The 23285-nt window shown below is 44.2% G+C and overlaps 1 protein-coding gene across 1 annotated transcript in view; it reads right to left on the bottom strand.

The window, feature by feature from the left end:
• Nucleotides 1–2190: 2190 nt before the first annotated feature.
• The window catches only part of brinp2 (bone morphogenetic protein/retinoic acid inducible neural-specific 2), a gene marked incomplete at both ends in the record, with an annotated part of 50036 nt that continues 28941 nt past the window's right edge, over nt 2191–23285 (bottom strand). Inside the window, 2 exons of the mRNA XM_084458038.1 lie at nt 2191–3307; nt 7173–7395. Of these exons, the coding sequence (XP_084314164.1) occupies nt 2191–3307; nt 7173–7395 (1340 nt within the window). The remainder of the gene's footprint in view (nt 3308–7172; nt 7396–23285) is intronic.

Below are 23285 nucleotides of genomic sequence, written 5' to 3'. Positions count from 1 at the left end.
GTACTAAAGACTGAAGAGAATGCATATGATAAAAACCCAACATGAATTAACAAAAATAAAGATGGAATTCACCGCATAATGATTAACTATTATCAAGCAATGAGCGAGGAGAGTGTTTTTTATGCATGCTTATAGGCTACTGGTACTACAAGACTGCAAACGTTTTCAAGTGACAATGTCTCCACCATGATGCAAATATATCCTCCATACCTCCCCCTCTTTGTGCTACGTTAACCAGAAACCTGTTCTTCAGACGGCCAGCATGTGTCACACGGTAGCCTGCTCTGAAACCATACACCCAGTTTGTAAGTGATGGATATCCTGGATGACCTGCAGGTATGGAAGCACGGGGTAATCCACGCACACAGACCTCATTTCATTTGATCAATTCTACCACATTAATGCAATCCTCTGAGTTTCCAAACATCATAAATCATTGGCACACAGAAAGCGGTTGACCCTGTTTCTCCTCCATACTTCTTGTGGGTTGGGAGGAGATGACACGGCTGCAGAACCACAGGCCCGGTTTGATTGATTAGGGCTCCTCTGCTGTCCTGACGATTAGCTGAAGGGCAAGTGCTGATTTCCAGACGGCAATAAGATGAATAAGTACTATTTACTAACTTAGAGTGACAAACTCCCACCTCATTAAAACTGCAGTCGCAGGTTTCCTCGGCTACTCTGATGACCTGAGTTAGATGGGAGGTGACAGTGTGAGTTTGCTGTCCCTGCTTGGTGACAACCCAGGAAATTGGTTTCTTACTTCGCAAATGCTGCTCTCCATATATTAGAGACATTCATCTTATCAGGAAGGGCTGAGGGTATAATTGCAAATGTGTATGTATCCATTTCATGGTGCTGCAGTTTGGCACAGCTAGAAGGGACATTTAAATGTGTGGTGGTCTGTGTCAGGACAGAAGGTTCCTGCTTCACTCTCTTATTAAATATGACACTGAATAATTCACAGAAACACAACACATCAGTTCCCAGGAGCAGAAGTAATGATCATATTCTAAGACTTCAGATTCTAAGCCTGTGTTTTGATATTCAAAGACCAACTATTTTCTGTAACCAAGGTTGAATGTACAGTTTTACATGAAAACATAATTATGATAAATTGCTGGAGGCGCAGTGTAACTATCAGTGTAATTCATTGTAACATAATAAGTGGTACTGTACATGTCATACAGAATACAGAGAGGACCAAGTGGCTTCAGGTGTCTGTTCATGTTTGACTATAACTCCTACAGTAATGTGGAATGTGAACAGATTCATGGTCAAAGAGTTCACCAAACAAATGTGTAAACCATTAAGCTCCATCAATACCTTTGGGCAAGCTACAATACAATGGGATCTTTAGAACACAATGGGTAGGCCTATTTCAAAACTTAGTTAAAAAAGAAAAAAAAACAGCCTGAAATTGAATAAAATGTGCTTTTTATCTGAACATTGATTTTCTGTATAAGGCATGATTTTGTTTTGTTAAAAACTTTTTTTTGGTCTTTGCACTTATCTAAAAGCAATATGCACTTTTCACATCTAGATTTAGATGGAGCAATATTTACAAAGCTATTCACATACCCTTTGTCAACAAGTCAGAAGATTTATTTTTGAAATCAGCTCAAACAATAACATTTAAGACATTTTGCGATTCAGTTTGCCGCAATATTCAACCTCTTTTGGTATAATTATACTGTTGAATACAAAGATTCACTCATGGGCTTCTCGACTGAATGTTAAGCACAGATGCATATCTTACACGGTTTTAAATGCCAGATAAAATGGGAAAGGCAAGGATTAAAAAATGAAATGAAAAACTTCCTGGATGATTTCCAAAGTTTAACCGTTAAACATGAACAACCATATATTTTCCCTTTTAAATAAAACCAATCTGTAGCCAAAGAAAATGGTGTTACAAAAAAGGAAATCCTTTACCTCAAATCCTCTTGAAAACTCATCAGAGCTCCATTTTATATCAAAAACCTTCTGCTGTTGTATTCGTCTCATCGACTTCCATCTCTTCCATAGCCAGCACACTCAAACTGCCCATCAGCTGGAGTTATATGGAGATCAAACAACTCCGTAATATATGCAGTTCATGCTCTCAAAAAAACAGAATGATGGAGGCAGTCGGCTGCTGGCTGAGAAGGACTGGTCCATCGCTGAGGCCCTCGCCCATGTGGGACGGAGCTAGCTGCACAGCTGGCCCAGCTCCAGCTCAGAGGAGTTTGGCAGCTTAGAGTTGAAAGTCTGGAGGGAGTCTCGGACTCGCATCACCTCGCTGGCGGACATCTTGAGTCTGTGGCGCAGCAGGCAGGAGAAGAGGTCCAGCGGCTGGGCGGCGGGCGGGGACAGGCGGTTGACGCGATCCCTCATCTCCAGCAGCATGAGGTAGGCCGCGTCCTGCGTGCCCTGGGTGTAGGGGTAGTCCAGCTGCAGGATCAGGTCCTTGATGCCCTCGGGGTCAAAGTGGATGCTGTAGCCGAACACCTTGAGCGTGTTGATCTTCATGTAGCCCAGGCTGGACGTGTTGTCGTCCAGGTCCAGCGGCTCGTAGAACAGCGTCTCGTTGACGGCCGGGTCGTCCGTCAGGATGCGGCTGCGCAGGTAGATGTGCACCGTCTCGAAGAAGGACTTCCACTTGCTGCCTAGCATCAGCGTCCAGTTGTAGCACTGCAAGGACCCATCCAGCTTAGTTCTTTCCCAGTCGGGGAAGTCCATCTGGTTGACGGGCATGAACCAGCTCTCGGAGTGGCTCCCGCCGAAGGGGTTGACGTAGATGGCAGGCACGGGTTCCAGGGTGCTGTTCTTGGTGGAGCAGACCTGGAAGGAGATCCCCATCAGCATGTGGATCAGGTTGGACTTGTTCTTGTTGCTCTTCAGGGTGAGGAGCATGCGTTTCCTCCAGGCCGGGCTGAACCAGCTGCCCAGGCGCACGTCATTGCTGATGTAGATGGCGTGCACCTCCATGCGGCTGTCCAGGCGCTCCAGCAGGTACTTCACCTCCACGTCCGGCACATCGTAATCGAAGTTGACGTAGTGGTCCAGGGAGTTGGCGATGTCAGGCCTGCAGGTGCCCAGCTGGAGGACGTTGCCGGGGTGGCAGGATCCACAGCGGGTGACGTTGTCCAGGGCGCAGGAGGAGCAGGAGGTGCCCTCGCCCACTAGACATGGCACCGTACCCTGGCAGGTGGTGTGGTCAGCCGGGCAGGTGCAACTCTGGACCTCCTCTGAGAACGTCCCCAGGAGGCCGTGCTCATGACAGTAGAGGAGAGACTGGGCCCGGCCCAGCCAGAAGCTCTGTGTCCTGGGTGGAGATTGAGACCAGAATGTTAGGTTAGGTTTTGGTGACATAATCTAATCAAATCAATTTGCATTTATAAAGTGCATTTCATACATAGAGGCAGCACAATGCGCTTCACAGAGAGGAAAGGAGGGGAGAATGTACATAGTGATCCTACCCCTGATTTTCCAGAGGGAAGCAAAAACAACAGTTCACCCAGAGGGTCAAGGAAGGTGAACTGTAAAAATTATTCTCTGACCTCTCTCAAGGAGACGATCGAGCAAGCTCCTGAATTTCTTTTTTTTTACAGAGCACTACGCATGGAATAAATGCTACAGTGCATTAGAAACACAACGCTATCAGAAATAGAGTAGATAAATAATTTCGGTCACACTTTACAATAAGGGTCACAAAGAACATTAGTTAACTGTTTTATAGGGTTAGGTTAGGTTACTAATGTTAATTAATACCTTAGTTAAGGTTAGGGTTAGGGTTAGGTGAGTTAACCTTAGTTAACATAAATAACATTAGTAAATGGTTAATAGAGACATTAGTTAACTGTTACTTAATGCTTAATAATGCATTAACTAATGCTTATTAATGTACCCTTATTGTAAAGTGTTACCATAATTTCAGATGTGTTGTCTACAGCACGTAGGCCACTCTGTGTTGGCTGTCCCAGGAAGCCATTTAAGGATATATATGGCTGGAGAGGCATCATGGCAGGCTGTACAATATCCGTGGTCCTCTTTGTGGCCGCCATGAACCTGCTACTGAAGGCAGGAGGAACGCAGTACAGGGGGCCGAACGCAGGTGATGGTACGAGACACTCAGCCTGCAGGGCTTTCATGGAGGACATAACTGGGTGTGCGGTGGATCCTGAATTCACTGGAAAAGATGGCTACATGGGCACAGATGCAAACTAGGGAAATCTAGGAGCCTAAGTATCCTCAAAAGGAAGCTGACAAGAATCATCGGAAAGAACTATGACAGCAACCTGAAGCATGCTGGCAACCTTAAATACACTGTTAGCCTCTGAACCCGGACCCTGAACCTGTGTAGTGAAAACGCCCGACAAACAGACAGACAGGAGGGGAGAGTTTGACCCGCGGCCGTTTATTGTAATTCAAATAACAATAATGTGGAGAAACGTTTGCCACAACTGAAAAAGGGAAGGTGCAAATTAAAAACAAGCCTGAAGACTTTTCTTTTTGCCATTGCTTTCTAAGAGGAGTTATGTTTATCTGTATACTGCACTGAACTTTTATTCCTGTATTCTATTTGTCCTGCTTTTTGTTTTAAATGTCTATAATGTCTTGCTTTTTGTTTTAATGCTTTTAATTTGTCCTGCTTTTTGTTTTAAATGTCTATAATGTCTTTCTTCTTGTTTTAATGCTTTTAATGTCTCATGTAAATTGGAAATTGTTGGCGCGGTCAGCCAAGGGAGGCTAGGACTTGGAAACTACAGTGCCAGGAGGTGGAGTAAGGCCAACGCCAAAGGCAGAAGAGGACGTGTGGTGCAGAGGGTCCAAGAGGCAGTGGAAGAAGATGGCCATGTAAAAGCAGCAGGGCTCGCCTCCCAGGGTCAGTGGATGCAATGGGACCAAGCACTCGAACGGCCGCTGTCCTGGAAGGAACTCTGGAGCACCGACCAAGGCAAGTTGACCTTTATCCTGACCTCCTGACAACTCCAAACAATCTGAAGATCTAGGGCAAAGAAGAAGACCCATCCTGCAACCAGTGTGGAGCAACCCTCTGTACCCTTAATCAAATCTTGACGGGATGTTCCATAGCATTGGGGGAAGGCCATTACAGGTGGAGGCCCGACAACGTCCTAAAAGAAATCACCAAATGGACAGACCTTCAGAGGGTTTAAATCAACAGCAGGCTGGCACCACCACCCACAGCCATTCATTTTCAGAAGGAAGGAGATAAGGCTCCGGAGAAGAGAACAACTTTGAACAGCTGGCCCTCCATCTGGCATTAAGCTTCCGACCGGGAGATGCAAGTGGACCTCCACGGCAGGCTTGTCTGGTCGGTAACCTTACTCCGACCAGACTTGATTCTGCTATCCAGAAGCACAAAAAACATATTGGTAGTCGAGTTGATGGTGCCACAGGAGGACAGGCTAAATATCTCTCACAGACTGAAGAAAGACAACTACCAGGATTTGATAGACGAGGTGCATGTCAGAGGATGGCATGCAGCCTTATTCCCCATTGAAGTTGGCTGCCGTGGCTTCCCAGCAATATCAGTGCGCTATGTCTTACAGAAGAATGGTTTGGAACCAAAGCAGGTGAATGAAGCCATTAGGGAGATTAGCCAAGGCAGCAGAGACTAGTTCAAGATGGCGGTGGCTGAGAAGAGCTGGCAGTTGGAACCCTCCTGAAGGTGAAGGCTGATAAAGTCTTTTCTGCCTCACTCAGGTGAGGCGTTCAGACGAAGGGGCAAAACACCAGTGACCCTGAGATACCTGCTGATGATGCAGAAGGGTTCCCTGACCTTCCAGCCACCAAGAAATCCTTTCAGGAGGGACATGCAACATGGTGGCCCAAGGTGCTCCTGCAGTTTCTGCTTGTAGCAAAGCATCTTTGATGTTTATTTCACTGTAATATATATAGTATATAGTATATATATATATATACTGTATATCCACATAGCCAGTACCAGATACAGTACGAAGCAGTAACATTGCACTGTAGTAGCAAAGTTGTAGTGTCTGTAATCACATTATAATTGCATACATACTGTAGAAGGGATTGGAAATTGGAAAACGTTCTGGGTTCGGATTAGCTCAAATGTCTTTCATTCAATGTCCTTCAATAACGAGATAATCGATTCACTATCCATGACGATACATTTCACTGACTAGCACTATCCTGGATCAAGGATAGAACAGAGACATGTAGGAAGATGTTTTTACTTTAATTATAGAAATCCCATTTACTATAATTACAGTCATGATTGATGAAGATTTAAATCATGTATGAGCCTACTTAAAGCAATGACACAAGTTCAGTGCTTTTTTCTCAGCCAATTTACCAGGGTATAGGAAACAATCTATTTTTAAACTCTTTAAATAATACAATGTTCAGTGTTTTGTTACCCCAGGCATGCATGAGGGATATAGGAGCACATCAAACCATGTGGAGGAAACGTGGTTCCATTGAGATGAATGATTGTTGAGCTGAGTAGCTGTGCTGTTGTTTGTGTGAGCAGAGTTGGGAGATTGACTGGCAGCCACAGGTGGACGTTGTCAGGGATATTAGCGGAGAAGAAGACAGGGATATTAGCGGAGAAGAAGACGTGTCCTCAGCCGGGGACGTTAACAGCGACCTGTCACTGTACTGTATAACACGATTACAGTGTGACATCATCTGAGCTCACTCCACAAAGACCGTTTCAATCAGAGGGGAGACACGGCATAATCAGTCTCTCTTTTTCTTTCAATCCCTCTCTCTCTCTCTTTCTGTATCTCTCTTTCATATCCAGTCTCTCTCCCTTTCACAGTCTATTGGAGTTGTTCAGTGCCACTTGCCTCTAAATGACAAACAGCTCAGCTAAGACATTACTCCTGTGCTGTTATAGGGTAGCTATTCTAAGAGAAGGGGAAGTAATCGTGGGCCAAGCGAGAACAACCCTGGTCAAACTACTCATTAAATTCTGTGTAACACAAGTTTAATAAGTAGATCACAGTCTTATGCAGCTTATTAAGGAAGTTGAATATAACAGAGCCTAGTTCTCCAATGAATCCTGCTTGTTCCGCAAGACCGTGGCCAGTGATCCGATTTTTATCACCAGTGCCGTATCTTATAGGGATATTATCCACAGTAGCAACTCAGTAATAATATCACTGAAGATTGTAGCACCAAATCATATCACATCATACCTTTCTCGTGGGAGGCTTATCCTTGGTTGTTTGGGACAGCGTTTACTCAGGGTGAAGAGTTTCCGGACGATCTTCTGGGCTTTTTCCACGACCAGATTGGTGCTGACCTCCAACTGACTGTAGCGCTTCTGAATAGACGAATCTGCAGCCCAGAACTTCAATATCGCAGAAGTGTTCAAAAAGCGGTCGGTCGGCAGTCTTTTTAGAAAGGCCTTGAATTCATCTGGGAGGGAAAAAAAGAGAAGAAAAATTATTAAATTGAAGGACATATTTCTAAGAGATGCCATGCAATGATCATGATTTAACTGAACAAAGAAATGCTATGAGATGCCTTGCAGATTATATTTTCCTTTGCTGCTGATGAGACATGTCTAGACTAAACATCATTTGGTATCAGATAACATTCTGAGGCTATGTTGTATCTGCAAAAATGATGTCCAAGTTAACTCTTCTTAGAATTTAAAAAGCATTTAATTAACAGCCACTTTAAACAAATGGACCAACGTGTTTCCACCAGGAAAGGCCTTCATCAGCTTACAGTATAACTGCTGAAAAGCTTAAAGTCGCACTGAAACGGACGTTTGAGATCATCTAACTTCCGTAGTTTGACGTATTTCCGACGCAAACAAGCTATGAGGGTGGGACATGTGTTTAGAGGAATTTGATTGGAACATTGACAAGTGGACGGGTTTTAAGAACTTTAGACAGATTCGATAGAAGCATTCTGTAGCGTTGATTGACGGGTGGATGTCGTGAGATTATTGGCCTAAAATCTAAGGTACCTGTTGTCGTCATTGCACGTGACCTACCGTTTTCCAGGAAGTAAGAAATTATATACTTTGATATAAGATTACAACAAAAGTAGAATTTTGTAATTTTTTTGGCATACATCGTTGAATAGGTGAACACTACCACCAATTATGTGAACCAAAATGGGACAGAATGCTTTTTTAATTTCATTGCGACTATAACACTGACTTATTAAGTAGCAGTAAATAATATAAATAATAACCATATCAAAACATTGCATCACTAAGCATCCATAATAAATAATAAATGCATATTATATTTATGGATGTCTAGTGATGCAATGTATTGATAGGTGTGGTTGTTGTCTATGCTGACCTCTATAGGAGAATGGTCTTTGTCACACCAGCTGATTCCTACTGTATTTGTGATTAGGCCTTCTGCTACTTAAAAAGCCAGTGTTTAGCTTTTCAGCAGTTATACCCTGATGAATGTCTTGCATTGCCGGAAAAGCCTTGGACTTAATTTTTTGCCCAGCTGAATGAGATCTGCAGATCATTACGGGGGGGGGCTCTTTGCACAGAGACACTGAGTAAATTCTGAGTGCACTGAAGGCTCAGGCCATTAGTGTGAAATGATCCCGACCATGAGGCCGCAGGCAACCAGAGCACACACCAAATTAGTTTGACAGCATTAACTTTGGCGTCAACTTGTTGGTTTAGCACACTCGGCGGCACAAATGTTTTACACGTCAGGCCGATGTCACCTCTACTTTACCTCAGGTAGGAATGTGGAGGGAAGCCATACAGAGAGAACACACACACACACAATCGTTCAGCAGCACTTTTGACTTGGTGGATTTGCAGCTGGTTAACGTTGTTGCTTTTGAAACCTGCTTCTAGATTATATGTATGGAGGGATACGGTTTATCAAATTACAACATACGACACTTGTCAACCATCTGATCAGGCATCGTTAGTGTGCTGCTCTAGCTATGCACTCCGTCCCCTCTGTATCGGACATGTCCCATCCAGGCTGTTGAATAGAGGTACCGTCCAATACAACCCCCATCCGTCACCTTGAGCCCTATTACTGTAACGGCAGCTGGAATCGACGGCCTGACCAGCACACATTATGTACTCAGCCCTCCTGACTGCCAGGTAGATCATTAGGATTCAAACTAGGGATTTTAACAGTTAATCGACTATCGATTAATTGCCAATAAGAATTTACTCGAGTAAGATTTGGTTACTTGATTAATTGCTTGTTATGGAACTGAACTTTTCTTTGAACGAACGTTATCAATGGGAGTTTGTGTGAAATTTAATCATGATTTAAGGTCTGACTGCACATGAGGGCGCCACGCCGTGTAGTGAAGGCTAATTGGTTAACAGTTATCAATTAATGAAATTCCTTTAAATTTGCAACCCTAATTCAAACCACTCCTGAAGGGATGTCTGTGTCATCCACTGTTTTTCTCTGGCATTCATGACTTCATGTTCAAATGTGTGGATGAGCTCAGTCCACGGAGGCCTTTTCCCATTCTCCTGTCTGTTAGGGGTTCATGACACCACGCACATGGCGGGTAGCGGACAGACTTCCTAAACATGTTCATTTCACTCAGCACACAGTGTTTTCTGTCAGTCTCGGGTTTCCTCACAAAGCAGCACAGGAAGTGTAATGTTAAGGCCGTTTACTCAAGTCAGGGACATTGCGCGACAATCCAGTCTGCTCCTGGCTATCTAGCACAGTGTCTGTAAATGTGTTCAAGATTTGATTTCTCAGTGGACTCCCTGTCCAGGTAATCTCCTTCCATCTAAGTAGCAGACTATCTTTTTCCTTTCCGTAGTTACTGTGTACTCCTGGTGGAATGTTCCAGGCAGAAGACACAGATAGACGAGGCTGTCAAGTAAGTCATCAACTGCAGGAAAGGCTTGTTTGTGACACATTGAAGGCAGCTTTCAGGTCCTGTTTGACAGGATGGTTCTGAAGGGCATGTTGAGATCCTGATCCACTACTTCTGCTCTTATTTAAGAGAGAGGCTTACATATAGAACTCTGTCCATCTGAGGATGAGGAGGAGGAGGTGCTGGAGGAGGAGGTGGTGGAGGAGGAGGAGGAGGTGGTGGAGGAGGAGGAGGAGGAGGATATCAGGTATGGAGGCAGATATCAGGTATGGAGGCAGATATGAGGTATGGGGGCAGATAGCAGGTATGGAGGCAGATATGAGGTATGGAGGCAGATATCAGGTATGGAGGCAGATAGCAGGTATGGAGGCAGATATCAGGTATGCAGGCAGATATCAGGTATGGAGGCAGATATCAGATATGGAGGCAGATATCAGGTATGGAGGCAGATATCAGGTATGGAGACAGATATGAGGTATGGAGGCAGATATCAGGTATGGAGGCAGATATCAGGTATGCAGGCAGATATCAGGTATGGAGGCAGATATCAGGTATGGAGGCAGATATCAGATATGGAGGCAGATATCAGGTAGCGAGGCAGATATCAGATATGGAGGCAGATATCAGGTATGGAGGCAGATATGAGGTATGGAGGCAGATATCAGATATGGAGGCAGATGTGAGGTATGGAGGCAGATATCAGGTATGGAGGCAGATATCAGGTATGGAGGCAGATATCAGGTATGGAGGCAGATATCAGGTATGGAGGCAGATATCAGGCATGTCAGGATGTTGCTGTTTCTGGCTCAGACTGAACAATGCAAATGTGTATTAGATTTCAAAGACATTAAGTTCAGAGAAAAACAGACTCGACTCTCTAATTACGTTAGGGCCTGAATATTCTATTTTGTCTCCAGATTAGTACTCTCTCTCACAGTCTACTTCCAATTTCCAAGAAAATATTAAATTTAGAGATGTAATATTCAAAGGGAGAGCGCAGAACATCTGCTAGCGGCCTGCTGGTGAATGTGTAGGCTATGACATCATACACACTATTGAATGTTTATCAGATGAACATCAGAAGAAGGAAGGAAGAGGAAAGAACAGAAACAGTTCTTCGAACATGAGTCTGACTAATGCTGACATCTGCCAGGCATAACATAGACTGAGCACATGGGCCATTTTGTTCACATAATAACTTGCGAGGCCTTTTCTGGGTACTGCTCTGAAAACATTCTATTCCATAAAGTATAAGGAATGGCCCTCATTTCCAGGCATCGCTTGTAAAGCCAGAACAACAAATATGTTCACCCGTTGCATGCTGGGTTGGGAGAGCAATGTTCTCAGGCTCTGGCTTATTGTACTCTGGTGGGTGATTTTAGCATGGAAAAAAACCACCCCCATCGTGCTCTTAGCCTCTACAACCTCGTAAAGGATATCAATCTCAACTACTGCAATGATTCCCTCCTTCCAAGGTTGGTCTTGAAACACAAAAACTGAAACACCCTCTCACTCTTCATCCACAAGATATTTCTTTATTTAAAGCAATACATAGTGTTTTCTCGGATTTGCGCCCCTCAGGCTCTGCGAGTAAGTGCACTGTCGTACTGTCGTAACGTTATCAGATTGTCTTTTTCTTTTTCTGGCTTCCTCCGTCATGTTTCGCTTCGGTTTTCTCACCTCCGCCACGATATCATTGAGCTAAAAAACGTGTGATATCCATAGACGCCGGAATAGTTAGCTACTACTGTGTTGTTTAAGCACAACGTTGCACATGTGCACTTCGACTGAATGCTGCGTCCCGGGGGCGCAAGTTTTAAAAGGTAATACATGTCAATGTATTATCTTTCTGAGTAGACTGTTTGGACGATTTAGCTTACTTCTAGTAAATCTAATTGAAGAATTGGCACCAGACATGTTTGTAAAGGTCCAAATATCGCGATGTATTGCTTTAATGCTGGCGTGAAGAATGAGACTCACAAACTTTCTTTGGAGGACAGGAGATGCTATTGGCTCTGATCATACATTTTTACCCAAGGCTTAGCAATCCATTCTTAGCAATTCTAACCTTTTTTCATTATTAGGGGTTCAGGATTATGTTGCACAATATGAATATGGAGACATACTGAAATGCTTGATTTTAAACCATATCTGACATCCAGTAAATATTAAACATAAAATAAATTTGATTATGAATGGCACTCAGTATCATTCTGCTGGTGTACTGTGGTACAGTATGCTAGTTGTCCTCCCTATTAGCTAATATCTGCAGCACTTTTCAGTCAATATGAATCAAAAGTTCAAATATTGTTTAGAGTTGATTCCATTGGAAATTATTCCTTCATGTTGTACAGATCGGACCCTTTTTTCAGCCTATGAAATCATTTGACCAGACAAGGCAGGTCAGCCAAAGTGAAAGGGGCAAGACAGCAGCCTTGTGGAGCCCCAGAATTGATTTCACATGACTGTTTAAAGATTAAATGTTCCTCTCAGTCCTGTGGTGAGATCACACCAGGATAATAGATTTAGTGAACAGGAGGGTTCAATCTGTCCAAGGCCGGCAGGCAGATCACTTCAAAATAGGCATCTTCTAGTACCCAATTACCATGATCCTCATTTAGAGCAATTCCCTGACAGAAATGTTGTATGACAACATATCATATGGCACAATTAGATATCATCTACTGTCTAAGTGATAATATGCTTCGGGCATCATTCTAACTGTAGCCTTGATTCAGATCACAGTTAAAACAGCCACCAGCTTAACAAGATTGTGTTCCATTTCTTTATCTAAATCAGGACTTAATTTTCTTACATGTCATGCTACAGTATACTGTACATCTGTCAATACTAGGGCTGGGTATCGAGTCGAATTTCAAGAATCAATTCGATTCCGATTCACAAGGTTCAGAATCGATTATCATGATTCAATTCGATTTGATTCGATTCAATATCGATTCGGTTAGTGTTACTAAAACCGTTTTTTTTTTGCTGTAACCTTAATTAGCCTATATGACTGCCAAGTTATGCAACACATCAATACTAGGGCTGGGTATCGATACTGATTTCCAAAAATGAATGAATGAATCATTGAATGAATTAATGAATTATTCATACCTTCATTTATTCATTCATTCATTAAATAAAAGATCGATTTTGGGATGCATTAATCGATTCTGAATCATTTGATTCAGAATCGATTCAGAATCGATGAATCGATTTCTTAAACCCAGCCCTAGTCAATACTACATACTGCAGAGCATGTCACTAACCTAAACAGCTGTATGCCAACAGGTCATGACTCTTAGCAATGTTGACTGATATGCTTTGCCTTTTCAACAACAATTACATTTTCATAACCACAAAGAGCACTGAGACGTGATCTCGTTCTGCACCCTGTCATGGCTTTTTAAATGAGAACTCATCTCGCCTGCACCCAGCCATACTGTACTTTTCGATTGTGGACTGGTGCTTTAAGTGTGTCCGTTCATCCGTCTGTGTGTGAGTGTGCTGTGGCATTGTTAAAAAAAAAAAATGGTTCTGCAACCTTCGGAAAGCTGTTTCAGATGTGAAGGTAGAACCCAAACGATGCAGCATCGTGATCTAATGAGAGATGAAGAGGGTCACGTAACCATTTGTTAACATGAATATTTTAACCTCATTCATTATAAGGACTCATTTTGGAATTTGATGGCTCTGGCTAATAAGATAGATTAACCGTGAACATTTCCAAGGTTGTGAATACTAAAGCGGCCAGATGGCCGACTTGCACTAGGACAGGTGGGAGTTTTACAACTTCTCTACTCCCCACTGGCCATCTACGGTACGGAAGCTGTGGCATTGTTAAAAATCACACCCAGGTCGTGAACACAGCGGTGCAGGTTCATGAGCAACCTGTACTGCCCTCTGCTGGTGTGCAACGATAAATCTCATGCTACGAACGGATACACACACACACACTCACACACAGACGGATGAACGGACACACGTCATATAGAAACGGATGCGCCACTTAAAGCACCAGTCCACAATCGAAAAGTAAATACAATAATGCATGGTGATTTACCCTACAACAGCGCCCCCTAGGCTTCTGAGTCCGCCATGGCGCTTCATTTCATATAATAGTCACGTTTCCCCAATGGCAGGTTATTCTTCTTCGACTCCAAACTCTAGATTCTATAGACCGAGAGGAATCCAATGATAGATAGATAGATAGATAGATAGATAGATTGATGGATAGATAGATAGATAGATAGATAGATAGATAGATAGATAGATAGATAGATAGATAGATAGATAGATAGATAGATAGATAGATAGGGCCCACCAGCCCCCCAATCACGGCCAGTCATTCACCACCATTCATTTTTTGGACCAGGATTACACAAAAACTACCAGACCGATTTTCATGAAACTGGGTGGAAGCATGTAGCATGGATCAACTAACAAGCTGTTAAATTTTGGAATGGATACAAATCACTTAGCGGATCCACGAGCCGAAACACAACCAGCCCTCTATTCATTCTTTGGACTTGGGGAATGAAAAATTCCCCCCTTTCATTGTCAATAGGGGGAATTGAAACGGCCATATCTCCACATGGGGCCATAGAAAGTGTGTGTGTGTGTGTGTGTGTGTGTGTGTGTGTGTGTGTGTGTGTGTGTGTGTGTGTGTGTGTGTGTGTGTGCGTGTGTGCATGCGTATGTGTGAATGCATGTGTGTGTGCTCTTGGCTTCTGTTGTATCCTGCAGAGGGATCACCTTGAGTACAGGTTAGAAGGTGTTTTTCCTCTTTTCCGCGGCGGTGTTTGAAGGACACTCCCCCGGTGCTGACCCTCAGCTAATCTGCCCACTCTATTATGTCCTCTCAGAGATACTCAGGGACGCTTTTAAAAACAGTATTGCTTCCCTCTCTGTTCACTGCCTCAGAGTTCACGTTACATTGCTCCCCACTCAAACTAGGTTGTGATTGTGTGTAATTGAAACGGCGCCAGTGTGCAGGCCTCCGTAGGAAGCAGTGGGAGCTGGTGTCCTGACGCTTTGCTCAGCAGTTTTCGGGGGCTTAACCTGGACAAACAGGCTTTGAGGGTTGTGGTTGAGACGTGGCGATGAGTCCTAGGATTTGTCCAACCCACGCATCAAACCCAGGCCTTCTGAATGTGAGCCAGAACGTGGTGCTATTCACCCCACACCCTGGTGACTCAAGGATGTTTATTGGGTGCACAAAGACAACCCCATCTTGAGACGATGGCTCTAAACACTGCAAGTTGTTCTACGCTTGCCAGGATTTACAATCTTAGATTTGGAATTATGAGATTAATTATCTTGTTTTAAAAGTTATTTACTACTCATCTCATTTCTAGACTCGAACCAGATTATTTTACGTTTTCTTATCAAGTAAAATGATCTTGCTGCATGGACAGATAATTTCACTAGTATTAAGTAATTTCTCCTCAAATTCAGTATTTATTTCTTGTATTTTAACTCATGTTTTTGCAGTGAACCTGCTTTGTTCTTCCACCGCCCTGTTGACCACTACACCCAGAGAGAGAGAGAGGCTGGCTCTGCTACACAAGCACAGACACTCATTTCCATAAGGTGAGTCTCTCTCTCTCCTGGCAGGAGAGAGGAGAATCCAGAGTTGCGTGGCCCTGGTCTCTCTACATGATCCACCTGGGCTCTGGGAATGCTAATTTTAGCTTTAATCTATCGATCAACAGCAGGTTGGTTTCTGCAGCCCAAGAACATGACACTACCGCGGGGGGGGCAGCGATGTTGCAGCAATTATAGGTAAAACCTCACCAGCAATGAAGAGCTTGTAGCGAAATATAAATCTTTGCTCTCACAGTATGAAACGAGAGAGAGAGAGAGAGAGAGAGAGAGAGAGAGAGAGAGAGACTTTCCTGAACAAGTAAATGTGTGTAGGCAAAGTGCCTCAGGCAAAGTAAAGGTAGCTAGCTAGCCTGCTCAGTATTCTTTGTACTGAATCAATGGGCTGAGTAACTTTGGAGTAAAAACCTACTGCCGATAATCACCGAGGAGCAAACTTCCCTAAGTGCTACTGTATATGCACAATTTCACTTTTCCTCCACTTAACCTTTAAACATAGGAAATAATTAAAAGCTCAATGTCGTTAACTGTGCAGCCTATGGTGAATTTATGAATACTAAATTTTGTTCTAATTAAATCCTACCAATGAGCTGTCATGAGTTGGGTTGAGTAATGAGTAACTATAAATATGGTGCTCCCTCCCTATAGTTGAAGGGGTTCCCTCGTCAGCCCGGTGGGTTTCTTTCCATTCCTCTGATCTTTCTCACTCTCCTGTCAGTGATGGGAGATTTGGACGGCGGTAGATAACCAGCTCTATCATTAGCAGGTAATTACATAGTAAATGAAGGTTTAATTAGGTAGTTATCACCTGATAATGATAAGGACTCAAGTGAAATCACTCGTTTGGAATACAATTTCAATCAATCAGGTTGACGTGATAGAACAGGTGGAGGGTTCTTGTCTTTGCGGCCGCGTGTGTGAGTGTGTGAATATAAGTCCTGTGCATTTCTGATTGAATTTTGGTCCTCGGTCTGAGCTGGATGAACTTTACGAAGACCTCAGCCCAGACGTGGTTTGGTTGAAGTGGTTAACGAGCCGCCTCGTTAGCTGGCTGCAGCTGAGACTGGACCACGGTGACGTTCGGCCGTCTAATTGAGCCGACGGAGAGCAGCTCTGGCGTCAGGAACAAGAGCATGGAGATGAGGGCGCACGTCTCCCTCGACGTCTCCCTCGACTACTATTACCGCCAAGCCGCTCTGAGACGGGACGTCTTACCCCAGCTGCATGACCAGCCCGGCCTTTGAAGGCTTCCCAGCTCCCAGGTAGGATAACGACTCAGTATCATCAATGGTAAAACACTAGGCTTACAATTACAGCAGCTCACGCTCCAGCAGCAGTAGCCCTGATGTTACTGCAGCGTCTGCCAGCAGAAGCAGTCCCACCGGGGGATGCTCTATACCGACCATCTGTATACAGGAAGTGTCTGGCTGTAGTCCGGGATCATGGCCACCCTCTGCTTGCACAGTTTGAGATGCTCCCCTGGTCGGTGCTTCAGAAAGCCTGCGGCAAAGAGGAACATGTATCCTTTATCCCAATGATCGAAGGGTCAGCGGTTCGAATCCCAGCTCCGACTGTCCACATGTCGAAGTGTCCTTGAGCAAGACACCTAACCCCAAATTGCTCCCAATGAGCAGGTTAGCACCTTGCATGGCCGCTACCGCCATTGGTGTGTGAATGTGTGTGTGAATGGGTGAATGAGAGGCCATTGTAAAGCGCTTTGAGTGCCGCTAAGGTGGAAAAGCGCTATATAAGTGCCGTCCATTTACCATTTAAAAACACAATCTCTGAAATGTTAACAATGGACTATAAGATGAAAGGCATTGGTTAATAGCAATGTTATTGTGTGCGACTAGGGCCAGCAGCATCTGTTAATAGCAACATTATCACTACAATGAACAGTAGATTATCATACCCTCTTATTGCATGATCACATTTTAATTCTGCTATTTTAATTCACTACTTACTTTTGAATAAATGCTTACATTTTATCCCAAAAATAAAAAGATGGTTTATTATGATCATGTATGCTTGTCTATGTATTATTGTGGAATGTGAGTGAGTATGCTGGTTTTTATTTTCTTAGTGTACTCTGTGTTGAGAGACCAAAGACACATTTCCAACGTTGGTTGGATAAATATGGTTGTATCTTATATTATCCTACAGTATCTTATCTGAACTGAGATGAACAAACGTGTAAGCCAGCTAGTTCCAAGGCATGTTTATTTATAAACACGTTCATGGGATTCCGCTGCTTTATTTGTGAGGCAGGTCAGGTTTACTCACTACGTCCTGAGACGGTCACTGGGGGTTTGAAGACTACGGCTTCTCTCAGTTCCTGGAGCGAAAGCCTAACTCATACTGTACGTTGGGCATTCCACTAAAGTCCGGGCCCTATACATCAACAATATCTGTGGGCCCCCGTCCTCTTTTGAGGAACGTAGCGATGCTGCAGCCTCACCCCCTAAAGCCTCTGAATTCGGTCTACCACTCTGCAATCAGATTTATTACAGGAGCTAAATATGACACGCATCACTGTGTACTTTATGATATGGTAGGATGGCCTTCTCTCACTGAGAGATGAAACTATCACTGGTATTTATTTATTTTTAAAAACCTCACTGGAAAACACCCTTCTTACTGTACCTCTCAGATGTTATCATGGAACTATGGAACCTACTCACACATCAAGTGAATTGCTTTTACTCAAGGTTCCCCAGGTTTACACTGACATTGGAAAATCTTCTTTTTCTTTTAATGCCCCTCACTCCTGGAATGCCCTCCAACGCTTTTTTAATAACTCAATGCCATCATTTTTAAAGTTCAAGTCCATGATTATGCACCATTGTACATCTGTCTGTAACTGTTTTAGTATATCTTAACATTTTTACTATTTTTATATTGAGTTTATCCATTTAGTTGCTGTTTTTATATACCTTCCTGTGTGTCTGTGCTTTTGTTGTTGCTGTTGTTGTTTATGTTTTGTTCGCTCGTCGTCACTGTAAATGAGAACAACCTCAGGGCCTCTCGAGCATGAATAAAGGTCTGAAATGAAATGATGCCTGGGGGGGGGGGGCAGTGAGGAACGTTGCGATGCCTGGGGGGGGGCAGTGAGGAACGTTGCGATGCCTGGGGGGGGGGGCAGTGAGGAACGTTGCGATGCCTGGGGGGGGGGGGCAGTGAGGAACGTTGCGATGCCTGGGGGGGGGGGGGGGCAGTGAGGAACGTTGCGATGCCTGGGGGGGGGGGGGGCAGTGAGGAACGTTGCGATGCCTTGGGGGGGGGCAGTGAGGAACGTTGCGATGCCTTGGGGGGGGGCAGTGAGGAACGTTGCGATGCCTGGGGGGGGGTCAGTGAGGAACGTTGCGATGCCTGGGGGGGGGTCAGTGAGGAACGTTGCGTTCACGGATCACCACATGTGGGGCCGGTGCTTCCTCCTCTCAGCGCCACACAGAGAGAACGACGAAGAAGATGGATCCGCCCACGAAGAAGATGGATCCGCCCACGAAGAAGATGGATCCGCCCACGAAGAAGATGGATCCGCCGTCGTCTCCTCCGTTCGTCAGCGAGAGGCTGTGGAGGACGGTCGTAAACTGAACGCCGTAGATGATGATGTCGTTTTTTCTCCTCCTCTTCAGTAGACAATAAAACAACAACAACAACACCTCCTCCTCCTCCTCCTCCTCCACGCTCGTCTGTGCTGCTCTGCCTGGGCAGGCGCGCGGGTTAAGGGAGGAAGGATCATTATCCATGCCAGGAATAGAGTTTGGAGGAGTTACTGTTTATCTCAGTGTTTGGCTTCCTGTTAAGATAAAGACTTTTGCTACTTCAGTGAAGACATTTACTCAAACTTTTCACTGTTAAAAGTTGTCTGGGTTTTTTCAGAGAGTGGCCAACGAAATAAGGTTTACTTCTCTGTCTACTCTGTCATCCTTTCAAGAGTAAAAACTGGTATTGGAGAGAGAGAGAGAGAGAGAGAGAGAGAGAGAGATACTGTAGATAGAGAGTAGAGAACATTACAGTATATTGAGCGGAAGAGAAAGAAAGAGAAGTGTGTTGTTGACCGGTCTTTTGCCGAGTCACCTGAAGCCCTGTTGGGATGATGAACAATCTTGAGCGGCCGGTCGCTGGCCCCGGGGGGGTTCTGACCAGGCTGCCAGGTGCTTAGTGGCCCCTGCCAGACTCCCCTGAGATCGGGGAAGCTTTAAGGGTCAGCGCTCACCAGGACATCCAGGATCCACCATAGTCCCCCAGCTCCAGCACAGAGCTTGACAGGACTTCAAAGTCTCTTCTTCCTGAGGACCTCCCGTCTCAACTCTATCTCTTAATCCTTGTTTTTCTCTCCTGCTGCTTCTTTCTGAAGTCCCAAAGAGTGGCAGAATTGATTTTTTTTTTTTTGCTCCCAAAAAATTGAATCACATCACATGTCTTTTTTCCAACAGTGGCGCTGCTGCCGTTTAATTAACTGACCCTACAAGTGAACTCGGGTACCTCAGGTATTGACGTGAGAAGTCTACACAGAATGCCAAATCACTGAGATTGAATAATCTATAGACATAGGATGTAGGGGAAGCAGGGGCAAAGAATACAAAAAAAAATATTAGGCTAGTTGTGAATACTTGAAAATGCTTGCTACTTGAACATATAGTTGAAAAAAAGATTATCCTTGATTTTGTCTCATTTGCATATCTGATTTAGTCTAATTGTTGCAATATGGGCCAAGTGTAGCAAGTGTAGCACTTTTTACTATTTCCATCTCTCTCACAAAACATATTCTGTATCTTACCTGGTAGACACTGATGTATAACTTTGTACATTACAAGTTGAGCTGTTTTGAAATCAATCAGGTCACTTAATTTCAAAACTGATACTTTCAGAAACAGAGGATTGGTATGCTCTTTGTAGCTCACATTATTTACAATTCTGATTGCTCTTTTTTGTAGCATAACCAAAGGAAGTAAATTACTGTAGTTCTATAAGTATTTCCCCATACCTCTACACAATAGTTTAGGTATGGGAATACTAAAACATGATATAAAGATATATAAGATTAAATTACATTAGTCATGTTTTGCTATACTGTGCACCTGAACTGCAGTATCACCAACGTGTAATTCACATCAGCACATACTGTAGACAGCAATTACCAATATTTACCAGCAAATACAGAACATCATCTGGCAGTGCACAGGAAACGCTCTGCCAGTCAAGCGTGTCCGAGCTGTGCGCTGTGTGTGGGTGTTGCTCGGGACTAAATGCAGCGTTTCTGTGTTTTCTATAGGGAGGATGATCCATACACACTACAGTTTAATCCCCTCTTGGAGAGAACCTCGCTGTAGAAAAGCAGAGCTCTTCTCGGGGTGTCGCTACACGGCACACCTGACGGCATGCCAGCTCCATCCAAAATATATCAATAACATGGCAACACTGGACTATTATCCACCACGTCAGGATCATTTATTCTTAGATACAGTAGATACTGTATGAATACGAGGTGGCTCATTGAGACAAGCTCAGAGAAGCAGAAAATACAAAAATTGCCAAGATGTATTTCTCTTGGGCGATAGGGGATTTTTGGTCTGTGCGATGGGCAGGAGCATTTTAAGTGTATAATGTAGCAGAATGTACTCCATTTGAATGGATGAGGACAGCCAGAGAACCCACTCAGAGGGTAGGATGTGATTACTGTTATCATCTAATTGAACCAAAGAGACTAATTTCTGCAAAATGTTCCTTTGCTGTTTCTCAACTCTACTGATAGTGTTTTTTTATTATTAAGTACTTTTTTCCATGCTTAGTGTTCTGTAAAATGTTCCTAGTTAATGCAATTACACACAAAATTTTTCCAGGAGCTTGCTCGATCGTCTTGTTGATATCCGACAGTATATTGGCTCAAATGGGTGTTTTGCTTCTGTTTGCTTCCCTCTGGAGAATGAGGGGTAGGATCTCTGTGTGTCCCTCTGTGAGGTGCATTCTGGGGTCTCTGTGTATGCAGTGCGCTATATAAATAAAGCTTGACTTGATCTGATTTGCACAAACGTGTCACCAGCGCCACATCTAAGTGCTGCAGGCTTTATTAGGGTATAGCAGGAGGATTGAGTGAGGCGTTAGTCGACAACTGGCAGAAGGCTCGTGGTGTGTGTGTGTGTGTGTGTGTGTGTGTGTGGGGGGGGGGGGGGGGTAGCTTGTCCCAGGTCCATTTGTAGACAGTACCATGTATCAAACCACTCCCAGTTACTTGAAGGCATGTTTTTCAATTAACATAATGGAACCATTGCGACAATTAAACTGTTAGTTCTGCATCATAGAGGGAAACAGATGAGCACAATCTGCAGAGAGAATTCAGACTTTTATGGCTTCGGATTTATACCTCATGATCTATAGTTGCAGTTAGACCGATATTTCTATTTGGCTTTATATATATGAGGACACATCGAGAAAGGTCAATGTGAAGAGATTTATTTGCGTCTCGTACGGGAGGTAGATTTTAAACACTGCACAGCATCTTTTTAAAAGTGCCTAAGCAGTATTAGGAAAGCAGTGGGGTGCCTGACTGAGAAATGAGCGTCAATTTCTCGGTCGTAGATGAAGAGACCGAGAAAACGGTGTCACTAATGAGGCCTGCTTTGCATGAAACATGAGGAGGGGCTTCCTGGGGAGAACAGGGGCTTCCCTCCAGCCCAAACATCTACCCCGGCCTCAGATCCCTCCAGCCCAAACACCCACCCCGGCCTCAGATCCCTCCAGCCCAAACATCTACCCCGGCCTCAGCTCCCCCCAGCCCAAACATCTACCCCGGCCTCAGATCGCCCCAGCCCAAACATCTACCCCGGCCTCAGCTCCCCCCAGCCCAAACATCTACCCCGGCCTCAGATCGCCCCCACAGGAACAGACTCTGCCGGAACAGCAAACCGGTCGATGCGAGCGCACATCACCACATCAACACTGACACACTTAGCCGCCATGATGACTATTGAGATTATGAGGAGACAGGAACATCTTCACATTTGCCTTCACTTGCTCAACAAATCAATTTAATGATACTGTATATAAGTTTGGGTACATGACCTTCTTCAGGTATATGATGTGCAGAAACATATATAATTAAAGTGGATTTGTTGAGCAGGTGAAGGCAGTGTGTGAGTGTCCCTACTCCCTCTTATAGCTGCTCCTCCTACGCAGCTGTCGCTGAGCTTTGACTCAGGTGTGCCAGAGACCTCTAATTAGCTAGGACTCTTCAGAGATGCTGTGAACTTCAATGGTTCAGCTGAGCTCTTCAAACGTTCTCTGTAATTGATATATTTTTCAAGCGTTTCTATTCATTTTTGTATTGTTTTTTTGATGAATTATTATGAATAAGTCACATTGATCAAGATTCAGGATCCTTAGATGGTAACAGGAGGACGCCATGGAGGGTTTCCACGGCCCGTCAACAGCCGGACATTTTGGAGGTTTTAGGCTACTGAATGTAGATAGCTAGCTACTGTAAATGGTAAATGGACTGCACTTATATAGCGCTTTTCCACCTTAGCGGCACTCAAAGCGCTTTACAATGGCCTCTCATTCACCCATTCACACACACATTCACACACCAATGGCGGTAGCTGCCATGCAAGGTGCTAACCTGCTCATTGGGAGAATTTGGGGTTAGGTGTCTTGCTCAAGGACACTTCGACATGTGGACAGTCAGAGCTGGGATTCGAACCACTGACCCTTCGATCACTGAACGACCCGCTCTACCAACTGAGCTACAGCCGCCCCCTATATATATAGATAGGTCTATCTGTCTATTGACATGGCCAGACCCTCTATTACAGGGGTGTCAAACTCACAGGTTTTTATTATTATTGAACAAA

The sequence above is a fragment of the Borostomias antarcticus genome, assembly GCF_949987555.1.
Source record: "Borostomias antarcticus genome assembly, chromosome: 24".
NCBI classification, from domain to species: domain Eukaryota; kingdom Metazoa; phylum Chordata; class Actinopteri; order Stomiiformes; family Stomiidae; genus Borostomias; species Borostomias antarcticus.
Note: the sequence above shows the minus strand (reverse complement) of the source record. Positions and strands in the feature narration are given on the sequence as shown.